At 41.0% G+C, this 23,263-nt stretch overlaps 1 protein-coding gene across 1 annotated transcript in view; it reads right to left on the bottom strand.

Annotated features, from left to right (window-relative positions):
• Positions 1–390: 390 nt before the first annotated feature.
• Positions 391–23,263, bottom strand: part of LOC139153132 (transmembrane protease serine 11A-like) — a 90,444-nt gene continuing 67,571 nt past the window's right edge. Inside the window, exons 7-11 of the mRNA XM_070726729.1 lie at positions 16,591–16,631; positions 15,423–15,591; positions 14,348–14,607; positions 4,334–4,476; positions 391–613 (exon numbers count right to left, since the gene is read on the bottom strand). Coding sequence (XP_070582830.1) covers positions 452–613; positions 4,334–4,476; positions 14,348–14,607; positions 15,423–15,591; positions 16,591–16,631 — 775 coding nt within the window. The 3' untranslated portion in view covers positions 391–451. The remainder of the gene's footprint in view (positions 614–4,333; positions 4,477–14,347; positions 14,608–15,422; positions 15,592–16,590; positions 16,632–23,263) is intronic.

Raw genomic sequence — 23,263 nt, forward strand, 5'->3', positions numbered from 1 at the left:
ACCCAGAACTCTTAATATGCATCTCTCTAAAAATGAATGTTTTATACAGACCATTTCAAACTTACCACGGACTATTTGTTTATTTTATTGATTGGACTTTTATGCCGCCCCTCTCAGAGGACATGTAGCTGCTTAATAATTAAGGATAGTGCCCAGTCTTTTAAAACCTTACTCTCTTTTACTAATGTCTCTTTGAAGGCATAGGAAAACAGGAAAACAGAACAATTGGAAAGTGAACAAAATTATTCAGTCTATGTGAAAGCAAACTTACAATTTACAATAGATGCTTTGGTTTAACAGTCCAAATACATTATTTCTTTTTGAAGCATGCTAGTTTTATTAATGACTTATGGGATAACAGAAATACTTTTATATAAAATCATAGTCCTTTGCATCGCCTAGATGACATCTATACAGCTTCAAACATATGCAGCATTTAATGTTTATTATATCAAATCCCGGTGAATTTAGTAATCCAGTCTCGATAATAAATTACTCGTGTGTAGACACCAGGCTTATTTGGTTTTCCACATTCATCCCCCCAGCTTACTATGCCAACAAGGTACCACATTTGTCTTGAATCAAGTGTCATCAGTGGACCCCCAGAGTCACCCTAGTGGGAGAAAAATAATTTTTAGTTTAAGGCAAAAAGAATAATTATTTAAATAGCCAGCATTTATGTTAATTAAATGTCATTGTGACATTAAAACTAATTTTGTGTTTTTCAACTTCTTTTTTACTCCCCATTTTTATGCATTTTACAAAAGCAAAAAAGTTATGCTCATAATTATCGGATGATTTTTCAACCAATCCTGAGAAAGAACCATGAATTTTGTTTGAGCCAAAAGAGGTAGTCCATACCCAAAAACTATTATTTTGTATTTTGAACTGTATAGACAAGACAAGCAGCACGTGTAATTTCCAAAGCTAGATATCCATAAATAATCTTTGCAGCTATCATTACCAACAATCCAATCCTGAAATCCAATATGACAAGGTGCCATGTTTGTCTAAAATAATCAACTAAATTTGTGTACTACTCCTTGAATGCTGATAATAAAGTTGCAATAACTACATTTGAATATGGATTTCAATAGCCTCTGGAGGATTTACAGTGTTCCCTCAATTTTCACGGGGGATGCGTTCCGAGACTACCCACAAAAATCAAATTTCCAGAAAGTAGAGATGCGGAAATAAATACACAATTTTTGACTATGAACAGTATCATAAGCCATCCCTTAACATTTAAAACCTCTAAATTACCATTTCTCATTCCCTTAACAACCATTATTACTGGTACTCACTTAGTGATCCTGATATTTATAAACATAATTATTTATTAACAATACATTTTTTTGTTATTTATTTGCAAAAATTATTAACATAACTAAGGATCTTCTTCAATCACCACTTCATCGGGCACTTCTGCAATGGACGCTGAAGGCAATGGCCTGACAGCGCTCTTGGTTTTCGTGATGAACATAGTTATGGGTAGTTGTTGATGCAGTTTCTTTTTCTGGGCTAACATGGCTCTGTACAGTGCAATGATGTTGTCAAGGGAGGCCTTAAATTGTATAGAGCAAGTCATGTTGGGATCCCAAAGTTCCACAATTTGTTGGAGATGTGCAGCACTTCTGTGCACTTCTTCAAGCTGTTCAAGCGTTAGGCCAACCTCTTCTTCCTCTTCTTAACTCGCTGACTTGGTCAACTCCTCCAGATCTTTGTCCGTCAGTGGTAGGCCATGCTCATCAAGCAAACTATTGACTTCATCGTGTGTCATATCACTGAAGCCTTCTCCACCCAGTAACTGTGCCAGCTTCACAGATTTCTGGACTGCAGCATGTTGAATTTTTTCGGGAGCAAATCCCTTGTAATCGTGCACCACTTCTGGCCACAATTTCTTCCAGCAGTCATTCATTGTCTGTGTCTTCATATCTGTTAAGGCATTCTGAATGGTCTTCAGACATGATGCAATGCAATGTGATGATATCCAATGCAATGCTCTTCTTACCCACACGGACAAAACAGCTCCCGTTTTCATAAGCTGTTTATTTCTAGATGTCACCATCCTTTTTGCTTCCTTGTTGAATGTGATCACAGCTATTTCTCTTCTCTTCTCTTCATCCTTTTGAATGTATCTCACACAATTCGTTTATTCCATAATGCCGCCCAACTTCCGCATATGAGTGACCCCCTTTTTAGCATATCTAACAGTTAAAACTTCTGTTTACTCATCAGCATCTTCCTACTCTTTTTACTGTCGCTGCCTCCACTCCGTGTAGAATGTTTAGGAGGCATCTTGAGCATGTCTTCTAATAAGTGTTAATAGTTGTAAAAGTACTAATGCACACCAGGATAACACTGCTGATTGACTGAGATTTCGAGCCATCAGCAATGATGAGTGAAATTGCTGATTGGCTGAGATTTCGGCCAATCAGCAATGGCAGATGAAAGTTTGGCAATGAGGTATGACATCATCGGGTGGGAAAAAACGTTGTATAGAAAAAAAACCACAAAATATTTTTTAATTAATATTTTTTGAAAAACCATGGTTTAGGCTATTCACGAAATTCAAACCCGCGAAAATCGAGGGAACACTGTATACTTCCTCAAATTATGTGGAAGTTATTTGTATTTGGCAATTCTATTGGAAGCCTTAGGTCTGAATGCAAAGATGGAACTTTCTTAAAATTTGTGGTGATGTTTGTCCACTGTGTTTGAAGAGGACCTTGACATCTAACAGGTTTGTTTATTTGTTTGTTTGTTTGACTTATATGCCACCCTTCTCCAAGGATTCAGGGCAGCTTATAACTTATAAAAATAAGCCGAAATATGATGGTCCAATGTCAGCTGTGGTTCGAGGAGGGTGCCCAAGTTGCGGACCCTCTCTGAGGGTGTCAAAAGTCCCCCCCCCGGGTAATGGGTGGACAGATGTGATTGTCCTTTGGAGGCAAAACCTACAGCCACTCCATCTTGCCGGGGTTGAGTCTGAGCCTATTAACACCCATACAAACCCTGACAGTCTCCAAACACTGGCACATTACTTCCACTGCTTCACTGTGTTAACACTAGATGAAGATGTAAAGTTGAATATCATCAGCATAGTGATGGTAATTCACCCCGTGTCATTGGATGATCTCACCCAGCAGTTTCATGTAGATATTAAACAGCAGGGGCAAGAGGACCAACCCCTGAGGATCCCCATAAGGGAGGAACCTAGGAGTTGACCTCTGGCCTCCTGCAAACACCGACTGCAACTGACCAGAGAGGCTCAATTTAGACAGTATCTAAATTCTATATCTAATTAAATATTGCTCAATACATCAAAATGTAAAATGTAGGTAGGTAGATAGGTAGGTGAGTAGAGAAGAAGAGAGGGAGAATATGTGCACTGTGATTCATCCTTCTGAGGGGTTTTTTTTTTGTAAAGACTAGAAGATAAGACTAATTTTGACAGATTCAAGGTAATTAGTATTCTACAAAATTGGAGTATAGTGGTCCCTTGACTTTCACGGGGGATATGTTCTGAGTCTGCGGAGAGGGGCGGCATATAAATCCAATAAATCTAAGACTGCCCACGAAAGTCAAATTTCCGTGAAGTAGAGATGCTCCCTTTCTTCCTTCATTTCTCCCCCTCCCTCCTCCATTCCTGGTTTTACTTACCCCCAGAACACGCAGGGGCAATGGGATGGCAAGCTGTAGGCTTTGCTGCACTTGTTACCGGTATCTCTCATGGTGGCGGTGGCAGCTCCGGTTCTCAGGGTCAGGGCAGGGGAAGCTCAAAGCAAGAGGGATCCAGGCCAGGACTCAAAGCCAGGATTCCAGGCTGGTCAGTTGGGAGGTCGGACGCTACCACTAAGGAAGATGGCTTAGGTGGGTGGGGGAAGAAGAGGCGGTGGCGGCGGGCAACAGTAAGTGATGGCAGCAAAAAAAGAGGCAGCCGTGCCCTTTGGTGCTTGAGGTGACACTGAGCTGCGGGCAGAGGCTACCAGAGGGTTGTGACAGGCCCATCGCAAGCCATCCCCGTGATTAGCACATGGCCCCTTGACCCAGCAATCCCCTCACCTCTTCCACCCTCGAGCAAGTTAGGGTGGTCTTGTCCGCCCGCAAGGCTTGGCTTCAAGTGGAGCATACCAATGCTCCGAGAATTAAAGGGGACAGATCAGGAGGCTGGGGCAGAAGCACGTTATACCATGGGTTTTGAAAACCTGTGGTATAGCCCTTTGGCGAAAGTCGGACCTGCGAAAGTCAAGGGACCACTGTACTTGGATTAATAAATTGGATAATGCTGGACCATTTTTAGCCCATTGGTTGAGATAAGATATAAACATACCTGGCAGGAATCAATTCCTCCTTCAAGATATCCAGCACATATCATTCCAGGTTTTATTGCCCCATTGTATACTTCCCTTCTATTGCAAACTTTGGTGTCTATGAGTTTAACTGTTGCTTCCTGAAGGACATTAGGAGTTTCACCTGAACAGAAATATTCAGTTATTTTCCAAGATTATTTGCACTATCAGAGGAAAGTCATAAAATAACCTATTTAGCACATACATTATTTGCTTGCTTGTTAAATTTATATAGTCTCTGTATTATCAGTGACTCCGGGTGATTTACAGTGATATAAAAGCATAACAATAGAAACATTAAAATTAATAACAAAGCTCAACCTTAAATAAAGGTTAAAAAAAGATTATAGAAGATATGGGGACTTTTGTCTCTCACACCCCACTAACCACTTCCAGTATTGCATGTCCCACTGGAGGCCCAAACCCACCAGCATATTAATATGTATTTTTATACTATCTCCTTACTGTTGTCATACCCAGCTTTTTAATCTCAGTCTAATTTTTCTATGGTTAAGCATGATATCCAAACAAATATGGGGCTACCTTTGAAAAATGTTCGGAAACTTCAGATCGTGCAGAATGCAGCTGCGAGAGCAATCATGGGCATTGGTTGCCGATCAGTTTCCGGTCACAATTCAAAGTGTTGGTTATGACCTATAAAGCCCTTCATGGCACCGGACCAGATTACCTCAGGGACCGCCTTCTGCTGCATGAATCCCAGTGACCAGTTAGGTCCCACAGAGTGGATCTTCTCCGGGTCCCGTCAACTAAGCAATGTCGCGTGGCGGGACCCAGGGGAAGAGCCTTCTCTGTGGCGGCCCCAGCCCTCTGGAACCAACTCCCCCCAGAGATTAGAACTGCCCCCACCCTCCTTGCCTTTCGTAAACAACTTAAAACCCACCTCTGCCGCCAGGCATGGGGGAATTGAGATCCTCTTTCCCCCTAGGCCTTTACAATTCTATGCATGGTATGTATGTATGTATGTTTGGTTTTTATATTAATTGATTTTTAATCATCAATACCAAATTACTATTGTACACTGTTTTATTGTCGCTGTTAGCCGCCCCGAGTCTCTGGAGAGGGGCGGCATACAAATTAAATAAATAAATAAATAAATAAATAAATAAATAAATAAATAAATAAATAAAATTGATAATTTCCTGCTAACAGTGACAGTATTAAATGAATTAGTATTACTCTAAGTACTAATTAGGCAAAATAGGCTATTGCTATTGTTATAAGAAATATATAGGTACTGAAACCTGAATAAAGATTAGGAGAACATAGCAGAAATTTCTCTTTAGAACAGTGTTTTTCAACCTTTTTTCTTCAGAGGAACCCTTCGGTGTCGTCAGCTTTCTGGCGGAACCCTGGTTGAAAAACGCTACATCAGGGGTCCCCAAACTTTTTACACAGGGGGCCAGTTCACTGTCCCTCAGACTGTTGGAGGGCCGGACTATAAAAGAAACCTATGAAAAAATCCCTATGCACACTGCACATATTTCCATAAATTATATTTTTCTATAATTTCATTCAATATTTCCAAGCTCAATTAATTTTCAGGCACTTAGCATTTACTATTATTAACTTTCATCAATCTTCTACATTTCCAAGTATATTTTAAATTCATAATTCAAACTCATAAAATCATACAGTACATATCATAAACCCCATTAATTTTACCTATGTAATTCTATATAGTTCTAAAATTCTAATCCAATTTTACGAATTAATACATCCTAATATCAAACAACATCTAAGTATGTATATCTTTTACCAATATTCCATAGTCAATCCATATTTAATCATCAATCATCCCTCCTCAAATTTCTACCACTGTTTTCATTTCTGGGTACCTCTCCTGTCTCTCCCCCTTTTCTCTCTCATTTGTTTCTCATTTCTCCCTCTTCCTCCCTTCTTCTCTCATTCCTTCCCCCTCCAGATAGGGCCGCAACTGGTGCAGCAGGCGAACCTGGGCAAACGCCCCCCTCGCCACAACTGAAAGATGTTTCTCTAATGTGAGCTGTGGATCGAGGAGGACGCCCAAGTTGCGGACCCTCTCTGAGGGGGTTAGTGATCCCCCCCCAGGGTAATGGATGGACAGATGGAATTGTCCTTGGGAGGCAAAACCCACAGCCACTCCATCTTATCAGGGTTGAGTTTGAGTCTGTTGACCCCCATCCAGATCCCAACAGCCTCCAGGCACCGGCACATCACTTCCACTGCTTCACTGACTGGACAAGGGGTGGAGCTGTAAAGCTGGGTATCATCTGCATATTGATGATACCTCACCCCATGCCCTTGGATGATCTCACCCAGCGGTTTCATGTAGATATTAAATAGTAGGGGGGAGAGGACCGACCCCTGAGGTACCCCACAAGGGAGCAACCTAGAGGTCGACCTCTGAACTCCCACTAACACCGACTGTGATGGACTGGAGAGGTAGGAGGAGAACCACTGGAGAACAGTGCCTCCCACTCCCAACCCCTCCAGCAGAAGGATACCATGGTCAATGGTATCAAAAGCCGCTGAGAGATCAAGAAGCACCAGGACAGAGTATAAACCCCTGTCCCGGGCCCACCAGAGATAATCCATCAGAGCGACCAAAGCAGTTTCCGTGCTGTAGTCGGGCCTGAATCCTGACTGTTGAGGGCCTAGGTAATCGGCTTCTTCCAAGGACCACTGGACCTGGAGCACCACAACCTTCTCAACAACCTTCCCTATGAAGGGAAGGTTGGAGACTGGGCGATAGTTGTTAAGAATGGCTGGGTCCAGGGAAGGCTTCTTGAGGAGGGGCGCACAAGTGCCTCCTTGTAGGGATCCAGGAAGGACCCCCTCCCCAGAGCAGCATTGACAATCTCCTGGAGCCAGCTCTGTGTCACCTCCCTGCTGGCCAAAACCAGCCAGGAAGGACACGGATCCAGCAAACAGGTGGCAGAACTCACAGCTCCAATGGCCTTGTCCACTTCATCAGGTGTCACCAGATCAAACTCTTCCCAGACAGATGGACAAGTATGGGCCCCAGTCACCTCGACTGACTCGTTGTCAGTTGACTCTGTAGCATGGCGGTCAGGGGGTTGCTGTCGGGGCAGCAAGGGCCCGCTGATGTCAAGCCCGGTGGCAGCGAGCAAAGCTGGCTGCCTGGGTAAAGAGCGCATTTGAAAAGTGCACGTTTAAAAAGCGTGCTGCATCCCTGGGCGGGCGGCTTTGCTGGCCGGTGCAAGGCTTGATGTCAGCGGGCCCCTGCTGCCCCAACAGCAATCTCCCGACCGCCATGGTTCCCGCTCCCCCAGAAATGGACTGTTAGCTGTGCTGGAAGGAGGTGTAAAATCTGGTGCGCTGTCACTCACCCGCGGGCCAGATAAATGGCCTCAGCAGGCCACATGCGGCCCATGGACCTTAGTTTGGGGATCACTGCTGTACATCCTGAAGCTGAAATAAAATTCTTTTATTGGCCAAGTGCGATTGGACACACAAGGAATTTGTCTTTAGTGCATATGCTCTCAGTGTACATAAAAAAAGATACATTTGTCAAGAATCATGAGGTACAACATTGTTTGTCTAAGGAACACATCATGCCATCCCAAACCTTTATTTAGATGATGCCCCAAGCTTCCATCTGAATTTGCAGACACAGGTTTATGAAAATAAATTTTAAGATTTTAAGAAATCTCAGCAAATTATCATAAATGATGTGGATGGACACTTGCTAGGTGAGGGAATACAGGTGGAAACACTGCCACCTCCACCCCAACCCCAAGGAAAATTTCTCCATTCAGGTTGCATTATTATTATTGTTGTTGTTGTTGTTGTTGTTGTTGTTGTTGTTATTGGAATTTGGAAGTCTACATTTCCACATCTCAAGAAATGATGCCAATGGATATTTATTTATTCTTTTATCGGATTTATATGCCAATGTCTCTTTCAGTCTCCCCCAGGCCACACCTGCCAAGCTTGCCTTTTCGGAGGGAAAGAAAAGTCTTATCTCCCGCTGCACAAGATGGTTTGCAAACATCTCAGCTTTTAAGCCTCAAGGAAAAAAGCCCTAAGGTGCAGGGGGGGTGGGTTGTTTTACCTCAAGCGCCGGTTGAGTGTGAGTAAAGATTGTAAAGTTACTCAAGCATTAAGAACCAGCCATCCTTCCCCCAACAACCTCCTTCTCCCCACTTTAAGCTAGCAAGGGACTCCCTAGGATGTTTATTTTTTTATTTGTTTGTTTTGTGTTAACCTTTTTTCTTCAGCCCCCCCCCCCCCCCGGCTGCTGAGGTGGAGGAGCCGTTCCTTCTCTCCTCTCCAGCCAGAACAAAGAAAGAGAGACCCCCCCATGTCTCTTTCTTCATTCTGGCTGGAGAGGACAGAAGGAGTCGCTCCTCCACCTCGGCTGCCGGGGGGGCTTTATTTATTTATTTATTTATTTATTTATTTATTTTGTCCAATACACAATTATTATTATTATTATTATTATTATTATTATTATTATTATTATTATTTATTAGATTTGTATGCTGCCCCTTTCCGTAGACTCGGGGCGGCATACAAATAGATAAAACTACAATACATATAGATAAAACTTTTCAACACCATGGACAACACATTTACTCTCCAAAAAGACCTCGACTTTGTCTCAGATTGGTCTAACACCTGGCAACTTCAAATATCAACTAACAAATGCTCTACCCTCCACATCGGCAAAAAGAATCCTAACCTCATATATAAACTGAATAAACAAATTCTCACAGCCAACCCACACTCAGTAAAAGACCTTGGAATACTAATATCAAATGACCTAAGCGCTAAAGCCCACTGCAACAATATCGCCAAAAAGGCTTCTAGAGTTGTTAACCTGATCCTATGTAGCTTCTGCTCTGGCAATCTCACACTACTCACAAGAGCCTACAAAACTTTTGCCAGACCCATTCTTGAATACAGCTCATCTGTCTGGAACCCATACCACACCTCGGACATCAACACCCTTGAAAACATCCAAAGATATTTCACCAGAAGAGCCCTTCACTCCTCCACTCGAAACAGAATACCCTACGAAAATAGACTAACAATCCTGGGTCTAGAAAGCTTAGAACTACGATTTAAGTACAGTAGTCCCTCACCTATCGCGGGAGTTACGTTCCAGACCTTGCCGCGACAGGTGAAATCCGCGATGGGGAATTTATCCTCCTTCCCACCAGCTCCGGATGCCTGGAGGCGAGCAACGGCCGGCTAACCTTCCCCCCCCACTACTACTTACTCTGTTCTTTGCAGAAGTTCGGCCAAATGTTGTGTTTTTTGCCTTGCCCCGGCTGTAAAGTCCCTGGTGAGCTGCCCCGGCTGTTTCTTTTTTTCTCTCTCTCTCTCTTCCGCCCTCGAGCCCAGTCTGGAAATCCCCGCCGCGTCGCGTTCCTTTCTTTTTTTTCCTTTCGGCACTGGCGAGGGGGATTGAACGAGGGGACGGGCCTCCGCCGGAGCTCAGTCCCCGCCCCGCTTATCATTTGGGAGTCCCGCTGGGGGATTCTAGCGCTTGTTTGTGTGGTAAAATCATTCAAATGAAGCTGACTTCAAAACCCGCGATGAAGTGAAGCCGCGGCAGGTGAAGCGCGATAGAGCGAGGGACTACTGTATTGCCCATCATATGTTTCAACGTCCTGCCTGTCAATGACTACTTCAGCTTCAACCGCAACAACACAAGAGCACGCAACAGATTCAAACTTAATATTAACCGCTACAAACTTGACTTTAAAAAATATGACTTTAACAATCGAGTTGTCGAAGTGTGGAACTCATTACCAGACTCAATAGTGTCAACCCCTAACCCCCAACATTTCTCCCTTAGACTATCCACGATTGACCTCTCCAGGTTCCTAAGAGGTCAGTAAGGGGCATGCATAAGTGCACTAGTGTGCCTTTCGTCCCGTGTCCAATTGTCTTTCCTTATCTCATATATCATATATATTTTCTTCCTTTCATATATCTTCTCCTCTATTTTTATATTTTTCTTTATCGTTGGCTGCTGAGGGTGTCAGGATGGGGTTAATTAAAGTCCGTTTGAACCTTAAGTCATCCTGGAGGTGATGGATTGAGATCGCAGACATTTTTTCTTAAAGCAATATTTCTTTTTTATTATAAAAGTAGAAAATTAAATATGTCACAAGGGACAAATGAAAAATACATCTTCACATTATGGCTGCTAAGACAGGAAAGAACTAGCAAATATGGAGAAAGGGATAAACACGGATGTGAGGTATAATGACGTGGCAGGATTTTACATCATAGTAGGAGGATCTAATAAAACACACACACAGTTAACTATTTAGTTACTGAATGACTCTGAATGTCTCTGGGGCTGTCAATATTCAGCGTGACAGACCCCAGCTAAGGAGGAGGAGGAGGAGGAGGAGGAAGAAGAGGCGGAGGAGGGACTGTGGAGAAATGAACCGGTGGGGACAGTGAAAGCCCAGACCTGAGGGGGCGGCGAGGGTTGCTGCGTGGTATGGTCCTGGTCGATTTTTTTTAAAATCATTAAGGAATTAAGCGGAACCCCAGTTGAAAAACACTGCTTTAGAAGATACTAGCTGATAACCTGGTGTTGCCCAGGTATTTATTTATCCCAATCCTGTATTAAACGAAATACTGTGGGAAATAAGACACCTTTAGCACCCATGTGTGTGTGTGTGCGCGTGCGCATTTGTATGTGTATTCCAGCATAACACTGGAATGCTTCAAGCAATTTCAACCAAAGTTGGTACGCAGATGATAGACCCACCATACCTCTGCCTACCAGACATCTGGAAACCAGCCCTCATTAACAAACGTATCCCAGCCATAGAAACTGAAACCAGACTCAGAACACACATTGCAAAACAACCAAGTAGCCTGCAAGCTCCAACTACTCAGGATATCACCCCTAATCCACAATCATTAACTAATCAGCATACCTCAGTTACATCAATGACCCCAGGTGTTACCCCACTGACTCACCAGGAAGTTTCTACACAGCAGGCAATTGCTGAGCCATCAAACCACACCCAGCCACCAGTATTTATAGAAGGAAGGCAGCTCATGTCTCGCTGTGTTCGCCCTAGAACAAGGACAGAAGCACCAGCCTGAAGATGACGAGTGGGACCTCGTCGAAACGTCGCCAGAAATTTCTAAATCCTACACAGGAAGAAACCCGAATATACCAAGACCGTCATACCTGTACCTGTGAAAATCAACGAAAACACACACACACATATATGTATGTATGTATGTATGTATGTATGTATGTATGTATGTATGTATGTATATACACACACATACACACACACACACACACACACATATATATATATGCATGTTGCAACAGTTGTTAAATGTCTCATCAAATAACCTCTCTTATCCCTGATTTCTGCAATGAATTATTAAATGTTAAATATTAAGCAAAGCATGGGATGCCTTAGAAGGTGAAGTAGGGGAGGCTTTGGGTCTTTCAAAAGACCTTTCCACCACCCGAGATGCCCAATGCTCTACCTTCCACCCTTTGAGTCTTCATAAGCATTTTTCCATTCCCTATTGTGTCCTTCCAAGCTGTAGGCCTGATTCTCATCTCACCAGCTCAAATAGCCTCTCCTTGCTTATCTTTTGAAGAATTCCAAGGCCTTTCAAAGTGTTGTAATGGATCACTTCAATACACAGCTGCATGAAGCAACTGCCATTTTGTCCAGCTCTCAAAATGGCAATTGTTTTTGGGTCCCTGTCATATGACCTGAGGACAAAGTTCTCGAGGTCTTCCCACAACTGCAGAAACCTCTGAGGGCTACAGAGAGCTTCTGCAATGTTATATAAACCATGCTAAGTCATCAAAATGGATTGATTTATTACATGATCACATTGTGCAATTCCAGAAGTGGCAGTGATTCAGAGATGTGGCTACAACTCATGGATGCTTGTCCAGAAATCTTCAAATGGCAAGTGTGATGGATGATGGGTGTGTGAGGAGCAGGCCCAAGACATGCAGGGTCCTAAAAGGGTGGGGTGGAGAAAAGAAGCAGGGAGCACTGCAGGGTTCCCATGATTGGTCATAAAGGCAAATGACTGCAGGGCCACTGCAGCCATTGTAACTTTGAAATTGGGTCAGGTGTAGTTTTCGCAGGATGTATATGTGTTTCTGTTTTAACTTTTAATGTTTATTAAATATCTGGATGTATTTCAAGGACTATCTGTAGCTTCAAATGTGTAGAGCCATATTGACTGCTAATATATAGATGGATTTGGGTAGGTTTGTGAAGGTCTGAATTTGTCTGCTTCAGTATTTTCATATTTAAACAGCCTCTCCAAATTTCCAAATATAAAAACAAGATTCAGTAACCTGTAGCCCTGTAATCACAAACTTTTGCTATACTCTAAGCCAGTGATGATGAACCTTTTTTTTCTCAAGAGCATGTGCACATGCTATTGTGCATGCATGAGTGCCCACACCCATAATTCAATGCCTGGGGAGGGCGGAAACAGCTTCCCACACTCCCCACAGGCCCTCTGAAGGTGGGAAATGACCCGTTTCCCAACTTCTAGTGGGCCCAGTGGGCTCCTGTTTCACCCTCCCCAGGCTCCAAAGGCTTCCCTGGAACCAGAGAATGGTAAGAATGCCCTCCCCCATCCCCCCGGAGGCACTCTGAAAGCCAAAAACCCTTCCCAGAGCCTCTGCATGAGCCAAAACTCAGCTGGCCAGCACACACATGCACGTTGGAGCTGAGCTAGGCAACAGCTCGCATGGCAACTGATATGGCCCCCCGTGTCACCTGTGGCACCCGTGCCATAGGTTCGCCATCACTGCTCTCATTGCTGAAGCCATTATTGCTGAAAACTGATGAAACAGTTTCATGCTATTCCAAATAAGAAAAGCCACCTCTCCTCTTCTCTCTTCTACCCGCCCCTTCCTCACACCCCATCAAGTGAAACCTTGACAAGTTTAAGATGGTAAATTAATGTTTTACATTAATAGCAAAAGTTAGGAATAAACCAATGTCTGGATAGCTAACATTGTTAATGCTCTTTCTGGATGCCAATCTGGTAATGGTTTCTTTTGCATTAATCTTTCTTGGTTAGTTCCTGGCATTACTTGCTTTTTCACCCCCTCCTTTCTCTCCCCGCCCCCTCTCAATTTTTACGATATATTTTTTTATCTTCCTGAGTCTAATCTGTTTTCTATCTCCATGCAACTAATTTTATTTCCTACATTAATTATTTGGGGGACAGGTACAAAGCGTCGATCATAGATTTCCAAATATATTATACTTAAAACTGTCTGTACAAATATCCATGGAATACACATGTGACTAAACATAATACTAACTTAGGAAAATGCCGACAAACTAGGCTCCTCACACTATATATAGAAACAGATGAAATCTGAAAAAAATAGTGGTATAATTTATCAAAGGTCTCTTCCTTTCCAATGCTATACTCATCTTTGAATTGAAAAAGCCAAATAATTGCAAGACTCATAACCATAGTTCCCTCTAAGCTGAGCAGTGAGCAATCGCTCACTTAAAAATCATCATCAACTCAGAGTTTTCCAAACCTGCCCAGAAGCCGAGAGGGAAATTTTATTATTATTTCTGTGCCGCCCAGTCCCGAAGGGACTGCCGCTCAGACACTATACTTTTCCGCCCACCCCCCCAAAAAATTAGAGGCAACACATAACACTGATATCCTAAACCGTCATAAGTTTATTGACAGAATACTGTACAGTATTCACTTTTTTCTTTATATCCAATATTCTAGGGTGTCTCAATAATAAAAGAATATTAAGAATGTAACCATATATATATCATTTTATTGAAATAAAAATGAAACAAAGTATAGAGTATAAATATATGGACACATAATTGGAATACTCTAGAGATAAATGGCAAATGGTAGACAAATATTGGCTCTGATTCAAAAAAGAATAATCTTTTCTTTCTCTTGTATAATTAGTGATTAGTATAAAATACAATAGTTTTCTAAATTGGCATGCTTACCCTCATTACTAAGTGCTCCCCATCCTGTTACCACAGCATCAATATTATATGGAATCCTTTCATTTGTATCCGGGAGACAAATCCGATGAACAGCATTTGTAAACTCTACACTTTTAGTCAACTGCAGAACAGCAATATCATGTTCATGGTCTCCACTCTGATATTTTTCATGAATTATAATTGTTTTGACAAGCCGTATCATTAGAGCAGGTCTTAAATAGGTTCCAAAGTTAACTGTCCATTTATGTGGATTTTTTGCTCTGAAAACAAACAAAAAAGAGATATCTACAGTTCTACCAAAAAGATATTACTGAAAAATATATCAATAAAATATCTTTGCATAATAAATCCATAGGAATGGATGATGTTATATTTGTTCTTAAGTAACGGATTCAAATTGGCATTCTAATATTCATGGTTGCATGGTTTCTTGATGATCCTAATGATCTGTTATTTCTAAGCCCACAGACTATTAAAACCAAAGAGAAAAAAGATTTTTCAGCTTAATAAGTATGATAAGCATTGATCATAAAACTAATAAGAATTGTAACTACAAAGACAAATTAAAGTTTACTCACATATATTTATCATTGTTAGCTTTACAGCAAAGCTCTGTACTATCATAATTCTACAAATTTTAATTAGTATACTAAACAGATTCGGTTGATGTCATTTTATATCCTTTCCAGGCTCCAGGAATTGCCACAGCACATTGCCTCTAATCGCCCCCTCTGTGAGTTGCATTTTGGGCCTCCACGCATCGTGTGCAAGGCCAAACATGTGATGCGCAGAGGCCAAAAATATGACATTTGGAGGCGGCGATTGGCTGTGGCGATCCCCACAGTCTGGAACAGGTAATTGGCAGTATTCCAAGAGGCCGATCCAACCACCAATAGGCAGAGGCAGAATTTTTTTCTTGTTTTCCTCCCCCAAAACTAATATGCGTCTTATACTCTGGAGTATCTTATCCACTGAAAAATATGGGTATTTTGAATTGTTTAATTTTAGACACCAACCAAGTCTGTTTAGTATACTAATTAAAATATATTATAATTATTTTCATTTCAAAACTTACTCTCTAAAGCAATGTGCTGCAGATAAAAGCCATGTGTTGCTGATCAATGTTGCACCACAACGATGGATGTTGTTTCGCTGGAGGCTGGCTTGCCATGGCCATTCTCCAGATGATACTCCTCCAGTAATTCTTGATGAGCCTAATGATCTGTTATTTCTAAGCCCACAGACTATTAAAGCCAAAGAAAAAAAAAGATTTTTCAGCTTAATAAGTATGATAAGCATTGATAATAAAACTAATAAGAATTGTGACTACAAAGACAATTTAAAGTTTACTCACATCTATTAATCATTGTTAGCTTTACAGCAAAGCTCTGTACTATCAAAAGTCTACAAATGAGTATCTTCAAGCAGGGGCTGCCTCTGGTATGCCTGGGATCGCCGTTTCAGTAGTGAAAATGGTGATTTGTGCACATCTGCAAATCCCCATGTGAGATTTTGCTTCTCTGCATCACAGGATTGGCGAAAATTGCTAAAATTTCATGAGAGGATGCTTGTATGCGTGAGATTTTGGCAATTCTTGGCCTTTTATTGCTTCTGTGCATGTGTGCTGACCTCCGAGACCGATCAGGTAGAGAAAGTTAAGTGTGGACCCTCACTGCCTTCAAGGCTGAATCAAATTCAAGCACAGTAAGGTGTGTGTGTGTGTGTGCGCGTGCGTATGCACGCACGCACACATATGTGCATGCTCATGCTATTAGGCTCTGTAAAATTAGTAACAATTCCTCTCAGTCAAAATGCAGTGAAAGTACTTTAAAAGCACATCAAACTTTAAAATCAACCATAAGAGCCGAGGTGGTGCAGCAGGTAGAGTGCAGTACTACACTAAAGCTGACTGTAGATCTGCACGTCAGCGGTTCAAATCTCATCACCACCTCAAGGTTGACTCAGCCTTCCATCCTTCCGAGGTGGGTAAAATGTGGACCCGGATTGTGGGGGAAATATACTGGCTCTGTTAAAAAGTGCTATTGCTAACATGTTGTAAGCCGCCCTGAGTCTAAGGAGAAGGGCAGCATTAAAAAAATTGAATAAATAAATAAATAAAATTAATAATAAATGTATTAAATAAATTTATAAATTAAAGTTATTAATAAATAAACTTGTTGCTTGTATCCTAAGATTTTTATTAATATTGATTGTTTCTTCATTGCTTATTTGATCCCTATAACAATCATTAAGTGTTGTACCACATGATTCTTGACAAATGTATCTTTTTCTTTTATGTACGCTGAGAGCATCTGCACCAAGACAAATTCCTTGTGTGTCCAATCACACTTGGCCAATAAAATTCTATTCTATTCTATTCTGTTCTGTTCTATTCTAAATAAACTTATAAATAAATTGATGAAACCCAAATTTGTAGAACTCTTTCAACTAATCAGAGTCCATGCCATCTAAGGAATTATTTTGAATGATTTGTTGTTCTGTTTTCAAAGCAATTACATGGCAGTCAACTGCTGTAAGTGTTAGTAATATTACATATGCAAATAGAGCAGAATAATATAAGATTCATCAAATCTGCCTAGGAAATCCAGTAGTATATTGTGAATGTATTTTAAATGCAAGTCTTATAGAATGGCAGAATAATAAAATACAACTCATCATTTCAGTTTTCCCAGATGTACATGAGCAGTTTGATTTTTAAATTTTAATTTTAAAATATGTATCTTTTTAAAAGCACAAATTGTAAAACATAATATCTAGCCACAAAGACAAGTATCATTCAAAATTGTTGGTTTCCATTTGGATTTTTAAATTCAACTTTTGTTCTGTGATTCCTGCTCAGGACTTTCTATAAGTTTCTATAAGTTTAACTATTTGCAAAAGAATTTATTTATTTATTTAAATCATTTGCCCATCTGTCCATTTTGTAGTCAATTCTTGGCAGCTCCCAATCAAGAGTGAAAGTATGGAACTTTGCCAAAAACCTATGTGATTGCAACGTCATGTCAACTTTTTTTTGATAAAATCAAAATAAACGGGACTACTGTAAATCAAAACGGAAAAAAAATCTAGATATTAAAACAATGACAGTTTTCTGGCTCTCCTAAATTGGCCACCTCTAGTGTGAGTGTTGGTTTGGATAAGCATCCATGTGCAAAAAAAAATTACTGTATTTTTTTGGAGTATAAGACACCCCTTTTTACCCCCAAAAGGTTGTAAACTTTAAGTTGTTACTTTTTTTGAGAGAGAAAGTACCTAGAGGGTTTGGCTGGATTTTGGCTGGATTTCTATTTTTTTATTTTTCAAAGATATCATGAAAGGGACTTTGAAAACCTTTTTCTTTTTATTTTTTATTTATTTATTTTTTAAAAACTTAAAGTTTACAGCACTTTGATCGGGGGTGGGATCTCATGACTGCAGCACCGGGATACAGTCATACCTCGTCTTACGAACCTAATTGGTTCCAGGGGGAGGTTCGTAAGACGAAAGGTTCGTAAGACGAAACATTGTTTCCCATAGGAAACAATGTAAAGTCAATTAATCCGTGCAACCAAAAAAAAAACCCGCAAAAAAAATGCTGCCGCCCGGCTGTCACCTTTTAAAACAGCCTGGGGGCTTCTCAGCGACCTCCCGAACGCCGAAGCCAAACCTGAACTTCCGGGTTCGGCGTTCGGGAGGCCGCCGAGAAGCCCCCAGGCTGTTTTAAAAGGTGACAGCCAGGCGGCGGGGCTTCCCAGCAGTCTCCGAACCCCGAACGCGGAAGTTCGGGTTTGGCGTTCGTCTTTGGGAAGCTGCTGGGAAGCCGCGCGGCTATTTTAAAAGGTCACAGCTGGGCTGGGGGGCTTCCCAGCAACCTCCCGAACCCCGAACTTTTGCCGAACTTCCAGGTTCGGGGTTCGGGAGGTTGCTGGGAAGCCCCCCAGCCCGGCTGTGACCTTTTAAAACAGCCGCGTGGCTTCCCAGCAGCTTCCCGAAGCCGAACGCCAAACCCGAACTTCCGCGTTCGGCATTCGGAGACTGCTGGGAAGCCGCGCGGCTGTTTTAAAAGGTTACAGCCGGGCTGGGGGGCTTCCCAGCAACCTCCCGAACCCCAAACCTGGAAGTTCGGCAAAAGTTTGGGGTTCGGGAGGTTGCTGGGAAGCCCCCCAGCCCGGCTGCGACCTTTTAAAACAGCCGCGCGGCTTCCCAGCAGCTTCCCGAAGCCGAACGCCAAACCCAAACTTCCGCGTTCGGTGTTCAGAGACTGCTGGGAAGCCGCGCGGCTGTTTTAAAAGGTCGCAGCCGGGCTGCCGGGCTTCCCAGCAGCCTCCCGAACCGAACCCGGGGTTCAGAAAAATTTTGCCTCTTCTTACGAACTTTTTTCGAGTTATGAACCGGCGTTAGGGAGGCTGCTGGGAAGCCCCGCCGCCCGGCTGTCACCTTTTAAAACAGCCGGGGGGCTTCCCAGCAGCCTCCCGAACGCCGGTTCGTAACTCGAAAAAAGTTCGTAAGAAGAGGCAAAATTTTTCTGAACCCCGGGTTCGTATCACGAGTTGTTCGTAAGACAAGGGGTTCGTATCTTGAGGTACCACTGTATTTCCCTTCTCCTGGGAAATGTCCCCAAGTCCCATTGCCCTGGGGTTCTGGTCCTTTTGGAACAGACCGGATCTCCTGTGGGGACAGTGATGCATGGGATGCTGCCAGAGGCCTGGCAGAGGCAGAGATGCCTTGCTAGGTGAACTGGCTTGTCTCGCACCGGCTGTGGTGAAGCCGGACAGGCAGCCATGCCTGTTCCGACACAACTGCAGAGACTATGCAATACCAGGAGGATAGCCGAATGATTCCAGCTGGCAAGAGAATTGGAGGACTTACTTGCAGAGGGGAAGAAGATATTTTCTATCTATGATGGTAATCAGAGAGTGCCTGAATGGGATTTTAGACCTTTGTTACTCGCTTGGTTGCTGGATGGAGTTAAAATGGCCTGAGATTGAAGAAGGCAGCTAATTGTGCAACGTGGCATTTCAGCGAAAGCTTCTAAAGTAGAGAAATTGCCCACCATTTGGATTATTTTCAACTACCTAATTGGTTCTCTTTGAAATTCGCCTTTCGAAATTGGGAATTTTTAACTTTTTTTTTTGGAATCTTTATCTTTCCTTTCTTCTATAAATAAAAAACAATGGCAGAATAAAATAGGAAGTGACAGCAAACCGGAGGTAAGTCATTCAGAATTATTTAGAGAAGAACTATTCAGAGAAGACCTGGAAAATTGATCACCTAGCGACATCATGTGGCCGGAGGAAATATAACAGTCTGCTTTTGGTTTAAAGACAGTTTTCTTGCTTTGAGTCAATTTGATCTAATTGGACTGATTGATTTGACTGGAATTACATATGTTACAGGTTTAAAGACAGTATTCTTGAGAAAATTGACCTGCTAATGCATGGAAGGAAATCAACGTTCAAGATGAAATGATTTGAATTGAATTAAATTGATTTGAATTGATTTGATCTAATTGGACTGATTAATTTCACTGAAATTACATTTGGACTGTCTGATCTGACTGAAATTTCATTGAATTTGAATTACATTGAAATTGAAATTAAATACTTCTAAGAATTAAATGCTTTAAAGAAAATTAAAATACTAGTAAGTTACTAAAAGATATTAGCACTTTCTTTTCTCTTTTCTCTGTTCTTTCTCTTACAAAGTTCTTACAAAGTTATAAATTACAAAAAGAATTGAGTATACTTAATGAATTGGATTTATTAAGATTTTAATATTTTAATTTCATGGAAGCTTACTAATTTGTATATATACTATATATACACAAATATATAAGAAAGTGATATAAAGTGTAAAATGGAAGAAGTATATAAATGAAAAAATTGAAAATAGCTTTGATTATTGTGCATAATATAGGTGAGATATTTGATAGTGATTATGATTAGTTTTGGACGACTTTTTTTCCTCTTTCTCTCTTTTCTTCTTTTCTCTCTTTTTTAATTATTATGATTGATTCAATTATAAATTGCTTATTTGATTTATGGACATAAACTAAGTGGAAGGAAGGGGGAAAAGAAAAGTGAGGAGAGTTATAATAATAGGAACAGGATTAATATGGGATAATAACTAGCACTAATTTTGTTAGGCATTATAAGGAAAGACAGTTGAAACAACAAAGAGATAAAATCAATAGGTTAGGGAAGATTATCACTGAGTTTGATAGTGGAAGATATTTAGAATTAAGGATAATATATAGATTAGGGAAATATATAGATTAGGGAAGATTATGGCACTGCATTTAGCAGTGAAAATAATTAGAATACGGAAGATTATTGCACTGATATGATAGTGACACACAGATTAGGGAAGATTATTACATTGGGATTAGCAGTGGGGTTTATGGATTAGGGAAGAATATTAAGAACGACAGTATTAAGAACACTAAGAACGACAGTGGAAAATATCTAGATTAGGGAAGAATACTAATACTTTGGTCTTTTTTAATGGAAGATACTTTTTGCATAAAATAATGGAATAATAATGATTTATATTTATTTTGAACTGTTAAAGTAGAAATGATATAGTGATATAATGAAAGAAGTGAAATAAATGAATTGAGTAGGAAATGTATTTTAAAATTTCTAACAACAACCCTTCCTCCTATGTATAGATTAAGATATGATATGAATAGTGGTTTTCCTTTTCTTTTTCTTTTCCGCTCTTCTTTCTTCTTTCATTTTTTCTTTTAATCTTTTTAAAGAATTTTTGTTTCCTCCCTGGGTTTTTAAAGAGATGTAAATTTGGATATTTTCTATTATTAAGGGCAGTTACGATAAAATGAGGGTTTTTTCTTAAATGAAAGTAGGAATATGTTTTCTAAGAACGCTGGAAAGGGACTGGAGCACAAGGGCATAGTTAGGAAAAATAGCAAATAGCCAAGAGAAATTTAGATAGCTATAGCACTTTAAATATAAAGGAAAGCGAAGAACATTATCTAAAATCTGGATGATAGCACCTGGAAAAGAAGTATCACAGGATGAATGATATATACCAGAAATAATTGTATAAATAATTTAAAAAAATGATTAATTTGATTAAGAATGTGGCATTTGATATTGTATTGTATTATATTTTAATTTGAAGTATGTAAATTGGAATTTCTGTAATGTGTGAAAAACAATAAAAAATTTATCCCCCTCCCCCCAAAAGGTTTACAGCACTTTATGCTTGAACCGCCAAGATATAACTCCAGCACTTCAAATGTAGCTTTTGGGAGAGGTGCTAATACAGAACACTTTCCCCGCTGCTAAACCGGAAACTAGCAATTCCGGTGTCTCCATGCCTCTTCCCTCACCAAATTTGAGTTAAAAGAAAAATTAAGAAACCTCAGATGAATTTACTTCTCCCCAATCCAATTTTAAGTCCCATGTTCTCACCAGATGGCATCGATTTCTGCTTTTAAAGCCTCTCTGCCGCTGCTTTGACTCTGAAGCTACAGGTGACTGGTCATCTCCAGCTGGCTAGTGGTCAGGGGACTGGTTACCAGCAGATTTTTGCTGTATCCTGTGGCTCCCCTCTCACATCCAGCCCTACAGGTCAGGATTGACCGACTGTCCCTAAACAGCTGCGGTTTGACAGGCTATCCCGGAGCTCCGGGAAACCTGTCGTAACGCTTTGGCTACGGCTCTACTCCCTTCAGCAATATATATATTTAAAATAAATGGATATATAAATAATTGAATTAAGACATATCTAAAACACCAAAACCAATTCAAACATCCACAAATCCTTCCATAATTGATAGAAAAAGTCAGCAATCTATTTCCTAAATCAACAGTCCCAACCTTTCTTTCACCAGGGATCGATTTCAAAAGAAAAACTGTCTGTCATGAACAGGGTGTGTGTGTGTGTGTGTGTGTGTGTGTGATTTTGTGTGCAACTATATTCCCACCATATACAGATAAAGCCTCATTTGAATGTCCGCAGTTTGTGTGGCTGGTTCCCTACAGGAAATTGGGGACCCCCAATCTAAATAATATAATTCCTTTTTTATTCTATCAGATAATTTGTGAGGTTAAAATAACCCAAGAGTCAGGTCTGCTATCTTCAGCTTCTTCATTTTTCTGGCATCAATGTCACCATTAATGCAAGGGTGGGTGGAGGAATTTGGGATAATAACATGTGGGTCTGGGAATGAGAAGACAAATCGTGACAATGGTGATATGTTGATGAGAACCAGAGGTGCAAAATTAGAATGAACCAGACTCCAAGGACACCCGGCCTGGGAACCAAATGCAAAACTACAATAAAAGGCACCAAACATCTGAACTGTTCTCAAAACATTCAGAAGGCATCCTGATGGACTGGTAAGGAGGGAAGGCCAGGGAAATGGGCAAAAGTATATATTTTACCACTTATCTTTAGTAAAAGAACTATCACTTCAATCAAATGGAGTCAAAGGTCCTTCTTTCCTAGAGTCCAAAGCTGGGAAGGTCTGACATTAAGCTAGATCTGCAATAGTAGTCAACCCAGTGATGCAACTCTACAGTGGAGACTGTGCATGAGATGTCTATCCAAGAAAGTGACCAAAAGGAAATGGAAGCTTGCTGAGAAGCTGTGGCAAAACTCCAAACTGGAGAAGATTTCCTTGAATAGCTAGGGGAGGCAGAGATCTGTGACAACCAACTGAAACTCCATTTAACACTGGGGGTCAGAAAGAAGCATGACTGAGAGGAGAAACCCTCTGGTACAACCTTCATGTGGGGAAACTGAGGAACCTGCCAAAAAGAGTGCCAAAGAGGCAGACAAGTTGGCACAAGGCAAGCCAGACCACAATGATGTGCTCGTCGAACTGGTCATTGAATTTCTTAAGGGAGCCTTTTGCAACCATCAAACTCATGAAGCTCTATTCCCCTG

The sequence above is a fragment of the Erythrolamprus reginae genome, chromosome Z, assembly GCF_031021105.1.
Source record: "Erythrolamprus reginae isolate rEryReg1 chromosome Z, rEryReg1.hap1, whole genome shotgun sequence".
NCBI classification, from domain to species: domain Eukaryota; kingdom Metazoa; phylum Chordata; class Lepidosauria; order Squamata; family Dipsadidae; genus Erythrolamprus; species Erythrolamprus reginae.